At 42.5% G+C, this 14433-nt stretch overlaps 1 protein-coding gene across 1 annotated transcript in view; it reads right to left on the bottom strand.

Moving 5' to 3' along the window:
- The window catches only part of RAB8B (RAB8B, member RAS oncogene family), a 70116-nt gene that overhangs the window by 18005 nt on the left and 37678 nt on the right, over positions 1–14433 (bottom strand). The window contains exons 2-3 of the mRNA XM_006079938.4: positions 6299–6359; positions 2731–2791 (exon numbers count right to left, since the gene is read on the bottom strand). Of these exons, the coding sequence (XP_006080000.1) occupies positions 2731–2791; positions 6299–6359 (122 nt within the window). The remainder of the gene's footprint in view (positions 1–2730; positions 2792–6298; positions 6360–14433) is intronic.

Raw genomic sequence — 14433 nt, 5'->3', positions numbered from 1 at the left:
CCAAGCAGTCCATCCTAAAGAAAATCAGTCTTGAATATTCACTGAAAGGACCAATGCTAAAGCTGAAACTCAAATACTTTGGCCACCTGATGCAAAGAACCGACTCATTGGAGAAGACCCTGATCTGGGAAAGGTTGAAGGTGGGAGGAGAAGGGGATGACAGAGGATGAGACAGTTGGATGGCATCACTGACTCAATGGACATCAGTTTGAGTAAGCTCCAGGAGCTGGTGATGGACAGGGAAGTCTGGTGTGCTGCAGTCCATGGGGTCACAAATAGTCAGACACGACTGAGCGACTCAACTGAACTGAACTAACTTACCTAGAACCTAGGACACAGCTTGGACTCAATGATTGGCAGCTATTACTAATTTATATCTGGTTTTAGTAGCAAAAACCCTTTGACTACTTCCTATGTTTTTAGGCTAATTGATACTATGAATCAGTTGGAAATACAAATTCAGGTACACCAGTTAAAAATTTTATATATTTAGTATACAGACCTTTAACAATAACAGCCAGACAGTACTGAGAAATGTTGAATACGGTCCCTCTTCTCCTCAGAGCCTGACTGTCCATCAGGGTTACTGCTATGCCTACACATGTTGCTGAGTAGTATGAAACAGGTCAAAGGACTCCGTCATGGTGGCAGAATCAGTAGCGTGCTTGCCACTATGCTGTGCACCCGAGTCAACCCAACTAAACCTGCCAGAACCACCAACTGTGGAAATGAGAACATGATGACCCCACATCCCACTGAAATGGATGACATGCAGGATCCAAGACTCAAGTGGAGCAGGGTTTCCTGAGGATGTGTCTAAGATTGTTTCTGGGTCTGAAAGTTTTCACTGATTCACTCCTTCGGCAAGTATTTATTGAACATCTACTATGCATAAGGCCCTGGCATCATAGCAAAGCAAGAGAGACAAAAAATCCCTACCATCAAAATGGAAAGGATGATATATTTTAGAACAGCAATGATATCTAATTACTTGGAATAATGTGAAAATGGCTAGGCAGTAGATAAATGAAAAAGACAGACCATCTTCAAATCTCAAAGAACATATTTCAATGACCTCTTGCTTTGTACCATAAGCTAGAGCTACACATCCAAGGCAAACATTTGCTTCACACTCTAAGTATTCTTGCCCACTGTCTAGTGAAAACAAGCTTGTAAGTGGTATCAATACATTACTCCCCCAAAATAAAAAACTGTGTTTAAAAGATGCCTCTAATCAAAATTACCTATGAACTATTCTAAATCATCCCTGTTAAGATGTTCTTATTTACCCTTAAAAATCCTTTCTGGGGGAAAATAAACAACAAACAAACTTCTTCACACAAGGTAAGTCCCTTCCCTTGGATTCTAATCTAAGCAAAATAGAGAGTAGTTGACAACCGCCCTTCTTAAAATAATGACTTTTAAAACCTTAAAGTATTATAGGGTGGAGAACATATATATATGTAATGCTTAGTTGTATATAGTTCCCAGGTAGGAGAGCTTTAAAAAGGAATTCCCAAAAGGAATTCCCAACCTCTGTGGGGGGTATTACCGGCACCCAAATAATGGAGGGTAAGTGGCAGTGAAGGAGGCGGGAGGAGCGCATGACAACAGAGGGACCTGTGGGTTCAGATCACAACTGCCTGCAGCAAAGGGACAGCCGTCAGCCCTACAGCGCCAGCACCTCCAGACACTCGCAGCCCAAGTCTTTTACACAACAAGCTAGGTATGACGGCAGCTGGCACCCCAGAGTCTACCAGGTTGGTCTACCTGATCTCGACTGTGCAGTCTTCTCTCTGAGCATACGGGATTTCATCATAATTTAAAGCTCTAAGTTATACGTGCTGCTGCTGCTGCTGCTGAGTCGCTTCAGTCGTGTCCGACTCTGTGCAACCCCATAGACGGCAGCCCACCAGGCTCCCCCATCCCTGGGATTCTCCAGGCAAGAACACTGGAGTGGGTTGCCATTTCCTTCTCCAAAGTTATACGTGACTTAGGCCTAAAAGCCAGAGATAAAGCCCTGCTCTGGGTCTGGCGTTCTAGGTTTGGTTCAGTAGAGCTCAGTTTCTACACTGCCTTATTCACCATTGTACTCGCAGCACCACAAAGAATCCACCATGAGCCAACAATAGAATGGGTTGTGTAGATGAAGCATCTTAGGATGGAAAATAGCCAAGTGACGAAGTTATGATAACAAGGATAAGGCAAGTATGTAGCAAGGAAGGACTTGGTAGTCAAAGATTCACCAGATGCTAAGCCTCAGATAGTCACAGATCTTTTGGCTACTTCCTGGCCAGCTGGCAGAAGACTGGTGGAGGAGACTCCAGAAAGATGAGCCAATAGGAGTGGATGTTGTAGATCTGGTGAGAGACAAAGCATGGTGGTGGCAGGGCTGAATGGGGGAGAAGGTGCAAGAAATGAATACTTGGTCACAGAGCTTGTGGTTTGTTAAGATTTGGCAAAGGCATTAATAAAAGGACAAAGCACAAAAATATATGATCACTCAGAATGTGTGGAGTTCTAACCCATCTCCAAATACATGAGTAATATTATGAAGACCAATGGTTGAGGACACAGCTACTAAACGCAGTATAAAAACACCCTTTAAATGCCTTGTTTTCACATTAGAAAATCTATTTTCTTCAATGTACTAGACTCCAGCTTGAATCCTACAAACCTGATGAATGAATATGCATGTTTTACTTCCACAAAACCCTAAAACACACTCACCATGGCTCCTCTATAGTAGGCTGTCGTGATGGTTCGAAATCTTTCCTGACCCGCTGTGTCCCTAAGATTTGAAACAAAGGAAAGAGTAGTTAGAAAAATCATCAACAACATCGCTGACGAGAGACCCTGAGCTGCAGGAAGATGTAATTTCGGTCTGCTCACAAGTGCAGTGGTTTCAGGGAAAAGGGGGCAAGACACAAAGAGAGCCTGTTGTGCGTCTGTGAACTGGAGGTGGCCGTGGCCACAGGCGCCTGTCAGGAGCTCACAATGACTTGGGTGAAAAACTTGGACTCTGATAACAAAAGCAGCGACAAGAAAACGCACAGCCCGAACAGGCACACTGTGTTCATCAACCAGAAGAGAAAGAGAATAGAGAATAGTTGTAAATTCTTGGACTCCTAGAGGCAGTTCAATTCCTTTCTATAAATGCCTAATCATTAGGGCATTTTGCTCTTTTGATGGAAAGTCTGATTTCTATACAAAGCAAGCAGTCAGGCTGGACTTACTACTGTGCAAATTCTGCTCAGTAGAGCATGCTAAAATGGATCTCCTCAAGAACTTTTTCAGCTCTAGAGCCCGTGATTAAATGAGACCCTGGAGTTCAACATGCAATTGTTGACCAAGAATTCAAAATATGAACAACACCTCCAAGTTATATAAACTTGCATTTATTCTTACTTTTTTGGCTAATGACATACCATTAAAATACACTCTGAAAAATGTTGACATTTCAAATTACATTTACCAAAGCAATTCTTATAAAGGAAGTCAAATTTCCTTGGTATCTGGGAAAAATCAATATTCCTAAATTTTCCACTTCCTGCCAGAACTAATTTCACTCCCTGTGTTACTAAGACAAAACTAAATTGTTTAATTTGATTGCTTCTAAAAAGGATGCATTTGTGGAAATACACTAAAACACTAATATGTGCATACCAAATTTAAGTGAGATGAAGGCCCAAGGAAAATATGGTAATTTAAAATGTTAATAAATACCTTACCATTTATGTATACCTTACAAAATACTTTCAGATGGTGTGCAAATGATGCCCACCACAGCCCAATGCGGTAGTTTTGCCATCATCCATGTTCTCCAGAAGAGGAGACAGGCTCAGGTGGGCTGTGGACCCAGCTCTGCCACTAAACAGCTCATCTGAGTGCTGAGTCGATTCAGTCATGTCCAACACTTTGCGACCCCATGGACTATAGTCCGCCAGGCTCCTCTGTCCATGGGATTCTCTAGGCAAGAATAGTGGAGTGGATTGCCATGCCCTCCTCCAGGGGATCTTCCCAACTAAGGGATCAAACCTGTGTCTCTTAGGTCTCCTGCACTGGCAGGTGGGTTCTTTACCACTAGCACCACCTGGGAAGCCCAAACAGCTCATACACTTGAGTGAGAATCAAATATCCAAGGCCTTGGCTGTTTAGTGCAGGGCTGGGTCTCACACCACCATTATCTTATCCTGCTATCTTCTCGTTGATCAGGATTAGGTAACCCAGGCACTTATTTGGTACCCAGCAAACAAATGGAGAAAACAGAAGCAAAGCACCTTTGAGCAGACTAAGTATATTTTGATTCTAATATGCTACTTGATTTAGAACCAGCTTTGCAGTGAGGATGGAGAAGAAACCCTACCATCCTGAATGCAGGTCATGAAGACTGAATGTAGACTATTTTGCTGCCAAGAGTGCTGATAAATAGTGCCATGAAGCTCTAATTAGCTGATCACCCACAGGCTCCTAGAAATGTTCCTTATTGTTCTGATCAAGACTATACAGCAGTGGTTCCCAGCCTTTTTGGCACCAGGAGCCAGTTTCATGGAAGATAGTTTTTCCACAGACTGGTTCAGGGAGAATAGTTTCAGGATGACTCGAGCACACTGCATTTCTTGTGCACTTTATTTCTATTCTTATTGCATTGTGATACATAACAAAATAATTAGACGACTCGCCATAATGTTGAATCAGACCATCAGGCATTAGATTCTCATTAGGAGTGCCACAACCTAGATCCTTGCATGTACAGTTCACAAGGTTTGCACCTCACATCAGTTTGCATTCCTATGAGAATCTAATGCTGCCACTGATCTGACAGAAGGCAGAGCTCAGGCAGTAACGTGAGCGATGGGGAGTGGCTGTGAATACAGATGAAGCTTCACTCTCTTGCCCGACCCTCGCCACCTGCTGTGTGGCCTGGTTCCTAACTAGGCATGGTAGTGGTCCCTGGCCTGGGGGTTGGGGAACCCTGCTGTACTGCACAGAGTCAGACATTCTTTGCTTTTCCCTTAAAATAATTTTTTTAACCTTTAAAATATTTGACTTCTTATTAAATAGCAACAGACGAAAAGAGCAGCATGTGGTAACCTTCAAAATGTCTTGCAATGAAATATACTGGGAACCTCTATATGGGGTTAATACGTGAAGCTTACGCAAGGTTCTGGGGTACTCGGGTAGTTGTCCCAGTTCTATCACTAACCCAGACACACGCCCTCAGATGGACTTAACCACTCTACGTCCCAGTTTCCTGTAAAAGAAAAGTGGTGGATTTCAATATAATGTTCTAGTTCTATCCTGGTTCTGAAATTCAAAGAAGAAAAATAGCCCAAGGAAAAAGCTGGCGTATACATATTACTTGACTATTTTGGCCTGCTTCCTTCTGAGTCTAGGATGTTCTCAGCGTCTAAGCTTGGTTTCCTGCTGTCGTCGTCACACATCAGGTCAGTAAACATCATCAAAACCCTTCCTTAAGGCTGCAAACCTATGTGGCTCCATGGAAGGCCTCACACTGAAAGAACTTAGATCAGCTTATAGGAGGTTCAAAAAAAAATCTAAGAGTGTGAGTTCAACCCAGAAATATTCAACCAGGCAATCTGGAGGAACCATATTTATTCACTGTAGTTTGACAGATTCTTCAGGAATTAAACCAGTTGGAGTTGACTGATTATAAGGAGACCTTTGCCTCGCATATTACATGAGAGATCAGAGGCCTGCCTTTTTCCTCCCTTATTCTTCAGTGCAGGGTTCCCCATTTTAAACTAAAGGAGAAGAAATAGGCAAATAAATGAGGAAATATCAGAGCTGGAAGGGAACTCAGATGTCATCAGTCTGACAAACCAATTTACAAATGAGGACAAGAAGGCCCTGAGAAGACAAGCAAAAAGCTCCAAGTTCTTAGTATATAGGCTGACTCCAGATTGGCACTTTGTTTGGGGTTCTTACCACTTGACTCCTTTGCCCCATCTAATTTCACAGCTACAACAACCGCAGGGAAAAAGTAACTGACATACTTTAGAATTTAGTTTCCTCCCCTCTGAAATTAGCATTTTGGAAGAATGAGTTCTCAGATCTCTCCTGGCAGTGAACGTTAGTGATACCATCCTCACTATCCCACTCTTGGTGGAGACATCTTCGAATACTTACCCATTCCCCCTTGGTTCTGATAAAGAAAAGATGTTTTAGCTACCCAAGGATATCTCTAATTTACCACAATTCACCTTCTCATTCCTGCTTCAGTACCTGACTAAAGTAGAAATGCTATACATATATATATATATATTTTTTTACTTACCATATCTGAAGCTTAATTTTCTTTCCATCTAGTTCTATCGTTCTGATTTTAAAATCAATGCCTGCCAGAAAAAGAAAGAAAGACATGCTCAATGTCTTCAAATATAATTCAAGTCTTATTGGGAAAAGGACAAAGATTTCTATTGAAAAAAAGCTCTCCAACGCACTGGAAAATGTGAACACAGAGAGGGTGTGAACGGTATGTGTCCCCTGAATACAGGCTAAAGAAAGGAATGCTAATTACTCTGCAAAGAATTCCCACACATGTTAAATGCAAAGTATTATATGCCTCTTTATTTTGACACAAATGGATCACATCCCTCAAAGTTACATAATTTAAGATAGATTGAGACCATGCCATATTTTCTACTTCCTGAAATGCAATAAACAAAGCTTCCTACCCACCCCTCATGCCCCTTCTCAAAGAAGGCCATGAGACCTCTTTCTGTTTTCTTCCACCTCCTTCCATTTATTTCTTTAGAATCTGCAACTGGCTAAAGAAGAATGAACAAAACAAAAACCATCTATCTGAAGGCAGAAATAGGAAAGTCTGTAGATTTATTTTACACAGTTAGCAAGTATTTTACGTACATGTTAATAAATGTAAATAGCGAAAGGGGCTTTTAGACCTGGCTGCACTTTAGAATTACCTGAAGAACTTAATAAAAACAATGGTTAGACCTGCTCTTTTCCCCAAATTTTGAGATTCTGACTTAACTGTTCAAGGGTGGGATCTGCACACTAGTAATTTTGTTTTTTATTTTATTTTTAATTTTTTAACTGAAGGACAATTGCTTTACAGAATTTTGTGGTTTTCTGTCACACATCAACAAGAATCAGCCACAGGTACACCCATGTTTACTTTTATTTTAATATTTATTTAGTTTGGCTGTGCTGGATCTTAGTTGTGATATGCAACATGGGATCTAGTTCCCTGACCAGGAATCGAACCTGGACCCCCTGCATTGGGAGAGCAGTCTTATCCACTGGACCACTAGGGAAGTCCCCACACTGGTAATTTTAAATGTTCCCCAGGTGATTCTAACCTGGAAGCCAAGGTTAATAAGGTATCAACAGGCCTGACAGGTAGCATTGTGACAGTCATTTGCCATTCCAACATTCAAACACTTAACTCCTTCCTCACCTATTTATCCCCCCACTGAAAGTGAAAGTTGCTCAGTTGTGTCCGACTTTTTGTGACCCCATGGACTATACAGTCCATGGAATTCCCCAGGCCAGAATACCAGAGTGGGTAGCTTTTCCCTTCTCCAGGGGATCTTCCCAACCCAGTGATCAAACCCAGGTCTCCCACATTGCAGGTGGATTCTTTACCAGCTGAGTCACAAGGGAAGCCCAAGAATACTGGAGTGGGTAGTCTATCCCTTCCTTCTCCAGCAGATTTTCCTGACCCAGGGATTGAACCAGGGTCTCCTGCATTGCAGGCAGATTCTTTACCAAACGAACTACCAGGGAATCCCTATCCCCTCACTACAGTAGCTCAAAATCTACTCAGGAATTTCAAATACAAAGAGCCACAAAGTCCTTGACAAATATCAGCACCCTCTATGATTTATCGAGAACAGGCTGCTGCTCTTTCTGAAGGGACCAATGAGTGAACACAGCTCAGTTGCAATTTACTAAATCCTCATCATCTGGCCATTCAGCTTTTGTTTCAGACGTTTCTACTCCTTCACATTCTCTTTGCTGTGCTGTGCTTAGTTGCTCAGTCCCCTCTGACCCTGCAACCCCATGGACTGCAGCCCGCCAGGCTCCTTGGTCCATGGGTATTCTCCAGGCAAGAATATTGGAGTGGGTTGCCATGTCTTCCTCCAGGGGATCTTCCCAACCCAGGGATCGAACCCAGGTCTCCCACACTGCAGGAGGTTTCTTTACCGACTGAGCCACCAGGGAAGCCCATGAGTACTGGAGTGGGTAGCCTATCCCTTCTCCAGGGGATCTTTCCAACCCAGGAATCGAACCGAGGTCTCCTGCATTACAGGCAGATTCTTTCCCAGGTGAGCTACCAGGGAAGCCCTTACATTCTCTATAGAACCCCTTAAAGAGGTTTCCAAGACATTTCAAGAAAATATGTCAACTCTACATTCTCTGAAAGCAAGGGTCCCCAACCTCCAGGCCATAGACCAGTACTTACTGTCAGATCAGTGGCAGCATTAGATTAGAAATAAAGTGCACAATAAATGTAAATGCACGTGAATCATCCAGAAACTATCTCCCCTACCCCTGGTCTGTGGAAAAATTCTCCCACAGAATTGGTCCTTATACCAAAAAGGTTGGGGACTGCTGCTCTAAAGTGACTTAAACATCAAATGCAGCTATTTAGAGGTAGAAAAGTCTTCAAGGGCTACATTACTACATTATTTCTGCATATTAGCACTGAGAACACCCAAAAAGGCTGCTTGCCAGCTCCAGCTTCACATAAGGCAAAGGCATAAACCAGGTGGATTTGCCCATTCTTCTCTATGTGGCTGCTTTCCCCCAGGGAACCTTTCTAGGTATGCTTGTGAATCTTGAAATAGGCGGCAATCACACCCAAGCTAATCTAGCAGAACAGCTTCTCATTCTGTCCCCTCACTAATAACCAGGTTATATTAACAAATACACCCTCATACCCAACACCCCCAGGTTATCTGACCCACATTCCCTCCTCTAAGTTACCTCGGTACTGCAGGGTCTGCAGTCGCTCAAGTAAACTGAGCAACACAGCACGTTCTTGTTAGCATCACACAGAATTCACTGTGATTATCATTCATTTAAGACTTAACACACACTGATTTTTGTGATTTATCTTTTTATCTCTCTCCAGTGTAACAAAGACCCTCTAGGGATTCTCTCTAGCCTGCATCTCTTTTTGGTCCTCGCATCAAGAACAATGCCCAGCACCTGGTAGGCAATCAATAAATGTTTCTTGATACTAACATTTTTTTTAATTCATAATTTTTCAAATTTATAGAAACAAAAAATAGAATGGTGGTTATAAAAGGCTGAAGGGAGCAGGGGGGAAAAAGGAGAGTTGTTTCATGGGCATCAAGTTTCAGATTTGCAAGATGAAAAAGATCTGTTTCACAACAATGTAAATAGACAACACTGCTGAACTGCTCACTGAAAAAAGGGTTAAGATGGTTAACTTATACTTTATGTGTTGTTTTTTTTAATCACGGTAAAAAAAAAAAGAAAAATTCTTGACTTTCAAAATACCTACTGTAACTCCGGAAAACAACCTACTTAACTGGAAGACTAAAGTCATCCAACATTCCATCTTAAATAGTTTGTTCACATTTTAAATAAAGGATGATGTCTATCAAAATGCCTACCAAGTGAATACTTTTCTTTATTCTATTTTATTAAGATGTAACTCCTTTGCTTTCAAGGCTGTTGTTACCTGTAGTTGGAAGTCATGGGCAACTTTTCTGCCTTCATTTAACAAAACCATTCTGAGGCTCCCTTAAATCTCAGTTACTCTCCATTTATGTGAAACATTGAGAAAGTGTTCTACTGACCTAGGCTTTTGTTTCCTGTATTTGTTAGAAGGATTACCTTCCTGTTATTTGAGGAGGTTCTACTATTGTCTGTGATACTTAACCAACTGTTTACTTTTCAGAAGTTTTCACGTTTTATAAGAGTTGTGAACTGGTATTTAGCCTTGGCTGATGCTGCTGTCAGGAGCCAGTTGACGGACAGTGTAGAGTAGTGGTCCCCAGTCTTTTTGGCACCAGGGATCAGTTTCATGGAAGACAATTTTCCCACAGAATGGGGGTAGGCGGGTGGGGGATGGTTTTGAGATGATTCAAGTGCATTATGTTTATCATGCTCTTTATTCCTCATATCAGGCATTACATCTTGGAGGTTGGGGACCTCTGCTTTAGAGCACAATCAAATTATCACAACTTGAACTTTACAGAAATGGGAAATACTGGTGTGTATTACAATTGAAAAGTACTGGCTCTGGAAGTCAAAAGACCTAGATTGTAGGTTGGGTTCTGTCATCAACAACTTTTAGGAGGTTGCTTACCTGCTCTGAACCTCCAGGTTCCTATCCATAAAAAATGGCAGAGAGGATCTCATTAGAGAAACTAGATAATGTGTTTGATCATGCTGTAGGAACTCTGAAACTTCACACAGATGTAAGATATTCCACACTCAGATGCTATTATCTGGCAGCTCTTGTCACCTCCTTCATGGATTATGGTAATAGCTTCCCAGGGCACCATGCCAACATCTCTCCCTGTTCTAATTCCCCTGCATGCCACTGAGAAGAGCTTTCAACAAGCCCTGTGGAAATGTCACCTCCCCATTCAAGAAGCCATAGATCCAACTTCCTCGGCCTGGCAATCCAGCCCTTCCCACCGGAAGCACCACCACCCTCGCAGCCTCTCTCCAACTTCAACCTCTGTTCCTCTCACTGGGCCCTGCATCTCCTCCCCTCGGCAGGTGCATGGCCACTGCACTTGGCAGCCTTCTCTGAAGATGCCGCTCTACCCTGTGGTCCTGTCCCTCCTTCCCTTCTCCGGTCTCCATTCAGGCCATGTCCATCCCTACCTCCAGGCCTGGCCTTTACACAGCAGCTCAGTACTGTGTTACTGGGTTTAATAAACTACTCGGAATTGTTCTCACATCAAGTAAGGGCTCCATCCTCTCTTTGCCAACCAGGATGCACACAGAAACACATAGACCACAGATGCTAAAAGAAAAGTTAAACACCTCTACATAATTACGTAGGACTTCCCAAGGGGCATTAGCGGTAAAGAATCTGCCTGTCAATGCAGGAGACATTAAGAGACACAGGTTCGATCCCTGGGTCAGGAAGATCCCCTGGAGGAGGGCATGGAAACCCACTCTGGTACTCCTGCCTGGAGAATCCCATGGACAGAGGAGCCTGGTGGGCTACAATCCATAGGGTCACAAAGAGTCAGATGTGACTGAAGCGACGTAGCGCACATACACACATAATTAAGTAAAGGTTCTAAGTGTGGAGAGAGCTAAGAAAACCTCAGAAGTTTAAAGTTTTGTTAGCATACTCTAGTGACAATAATAAGGATGCTGAGAAATTATGACATTAAGAAAATGAAGATCTCTACATTACCATTAGTTTTGACAGTATCAATAGAATATATAGTGTATTAACAGTTGCTTTAAAGGAAAGGTAACTTCCTGAGGCTACTCCAGGATTAAAAGAACAGCCAGTCATAAGAATAATAATATATCAATGAGGATGCTTTCTGTTGCAAATAACAGAAACCCCAAGTCAAACTAGCTTCAGGTAATTTGTTGACTCATATGATAAGCCCAGTGGCGAGTGGGGGTCAGAGACGGCTCAGTCCAGTAGTTCTGGTTCATTTCTCTGCACCTGCTCTGGCTCTGTCCTCTTGGGAGAATCAATTTCATCCTTTGACCGACAGCAGTTCCTGACTACAACAGCAAAACTGGAAAGAAAAGAGGTGATCTTCCTGTGCCTCTCTCTTAAAAGTGAGAAATGTTTCCCCACAGCCTCCAGCGACCTTCTTTCATGGCTCATTTCTGGATTTATAACCATGGGGATGGCCTGTTCTGGGGGCCTGAGCTTCAAGGCTAAGCTCCTGAACTAATTACTGCCATGGGCAGTTACCAAGATTGAATTAATCTAAGCCCAACCCTACATTTAGATGAATCCAGGCCCATCCCTGGAGCTGGGTCACTGCCCCTGATCTCCAGGGCTGCTAAAAATAGGAAAGAAGGGAAAGCTGTTGAATCAGTCATAGTATCTGTTAGAATAATGCAAGTTTATTTAATAAAATTTAATATTCATAGCTACATGAAACAGATAAATCTTAACAGCTATCACTACTACCCTGGTGCGAATGCTATTAAATTTCATGATAACTATAGTACTCCTCTGAAGATAATTTCTCCTACTGTTCAGCCACGAACAAGAAAGAAAACATGAAGGAAAATAAGGACAACGAGCAGCCCAAGTAGCTGCCACAACCTCTCTGGGCTAAACCATGATCTTCACTGCTAGGAGAGTCCCCGAGTCCACAGCTCCAAAGACCTGGCTTATGCTCTGGCCCCAGAGGAGTACATACTGCAGAGGAGGAGGTGGTCATTACTGCCAGCAGCAAGAACCAAAACTCATCTTAGCAGTAAGAGAGCAACTATTTTTTTTCCCTTTAAAGGAACTATACAATCTCAAAAAACATGGCTTCTGGAGAGATTACATTTAGGGTCAAAAAGCCCTCTGTATTTCAATAGCCTTTTAGAAAGCATTATTTTTTGGCAGCATATAATAAACATGTTCAAAATGACAATCCTGAGTCCTCCCACCTCATGAGCAATCCATGAGCCACCAGCCTGCACGCAGCCTACCCAGCCGGCAGCACAGCCAACATCAATGCTCAAGAGAAGACTCCATCCTTGCTTGAACATGCCCTGACATTAATTTTTTGATGACTTTAAAGAATTGCCAGTTTTCTCATTAATATTCATCTAGTCAATAAAACAGGAAATCTAAATTGTAAGAAACACTGTAAGAAAACTTCAGAAGGGACTCAAAACCATTTTTGATTCTGAATTTAAATACATGCATACACACTCACACTAATAGGTTTTCATTTCTTCTGAATTGATTCTCATGATAAATAGTTGCTCATCGCTGATACATATGATGCAACACAAGCAGGCCTGGAGGGAAGAAGGAAATGAATCAGAGAATTCTAAGCCTGGGAAGTAGCTTGTGGTGGTTTAGTCCAGTCTTCCCTCTGTGCCGAGGACACCTGCAGCCCAGGAGATGCAGCAACTTATTGGCAGTTCACAAGAGCCAATTCAGAATGGGGTTAAAATCAAATTCTGACATTTAAAGATCAGGACTTAAACAAATAAATAAATAAAGATCAGGACTTCCTAAAGAGGTGTGTACAAGAATTCCATGTCTCCCTGAAGAGGCCTCCTCTCTAAGGATCATAGCAAAGTACTAGCAACAATGGAAATGCCCTGGTATACAAGGCCAAGAACATCCTGGAACACAAGGAAATACTAGGGAACAGTGAACAAGAGCCACATGAGTGAAGCTGAAAACAAAGTCAAGTGAACAGAGCAACCACAAACACGCACACACAATCCAACCACTTCTGTAAAATTTCAGTAATATCCAAAACAACAGAAGGTATCAGTTATATCAATACATCTATCCATGTGTAATTAAAGTATTTTAAAAATGCACAAGAAGGATTATCAACAGAATCCGGATAGCTGTTTGCTCTCTCTGGAGAGAAGCAGAAGACTAGCGAGGGGTTCCTGGGGACTTCAGCTCTATTTCAATTCAAAATTTCTAAACGTGAGTGGTACATGGATGGGGAGCTGTTTTATATTAGGTATACTTTCGTATGCCTAAAATTGTTCATATTTTTTTATAAGCAACGATTAGTTACTGGGATAATGACATAGGGAGGTATATATTCATTCATGGAAGGAGAAAAATCAAACCAAATTTTAGAGATGAAAGGCACCTGAGAAGATTTAATCCTGAGAAAAGCTGACACCACCCCTTCCTCAATGTGTTCTATACAAAGAGGGACTTGGTGCTCAGTTCAACAGACTAAGCCTTTCAGTTTAGTCACTCAGTCGTGTCTGACTCTCTGCAACCCCATGGACTGCAACACACCAGGCTTCCCTGTCCATCACCAACTCCCAGAGCTTGCACAAACTCACGTGCATTGAGTCGGCGATGACATCCAACCACCTCATCCTCTGTTGTCCCCTTCTCCTGTCGTCAATCTTTCCCAGCATCAGGATCTTTTCTAAGGAGTCAGTTCTTCACATCAGATGACTAAGCCCTTGGTGACCAGTTTATGGAGTGACAGCAAGACTGGATCAAGTTCAGAAAGTGAGGAGGGAGGGACTTCCCTAGTGGTCCCTGGTTAAGAACCTTCCAATGCAGGTGACCCAGGTTCAATTCCTGGTCAGGGAACTAAGATACCACAAGCCTCGGAGCAACTAAGCCCCAGAGCCACAACTAGAGAAGCCCTCGCAGTGCAACAAAGAGCCCATGTGTCACAGCAAAGACCCAGTACAGCCACAAAAATAAGGTGTGCTGCCCACTCAGACTTCAAATAGGGGGTTCAAGAACATTTCCTCCCCTGCCTG

This window comes from Bubalus bubalis, chromosome 11, assembly GCF_019923935.1.
Source record: "Bubalus bubalis isolate 160015118507 breed Murrah chromosome 11, NDDB_SH_1, whole genome shotgun sequence".
In the NCBI taxonomy this organism is placed as follows: Eukaryota; Metazoa; Chordata; class Mammalia; order Artiodactyla; family Bovidae; genus Bubalus; species Bubalus bubalis.
This window is presented reverse-complemented; position numbering and strand designations above follow the sequence as displayed.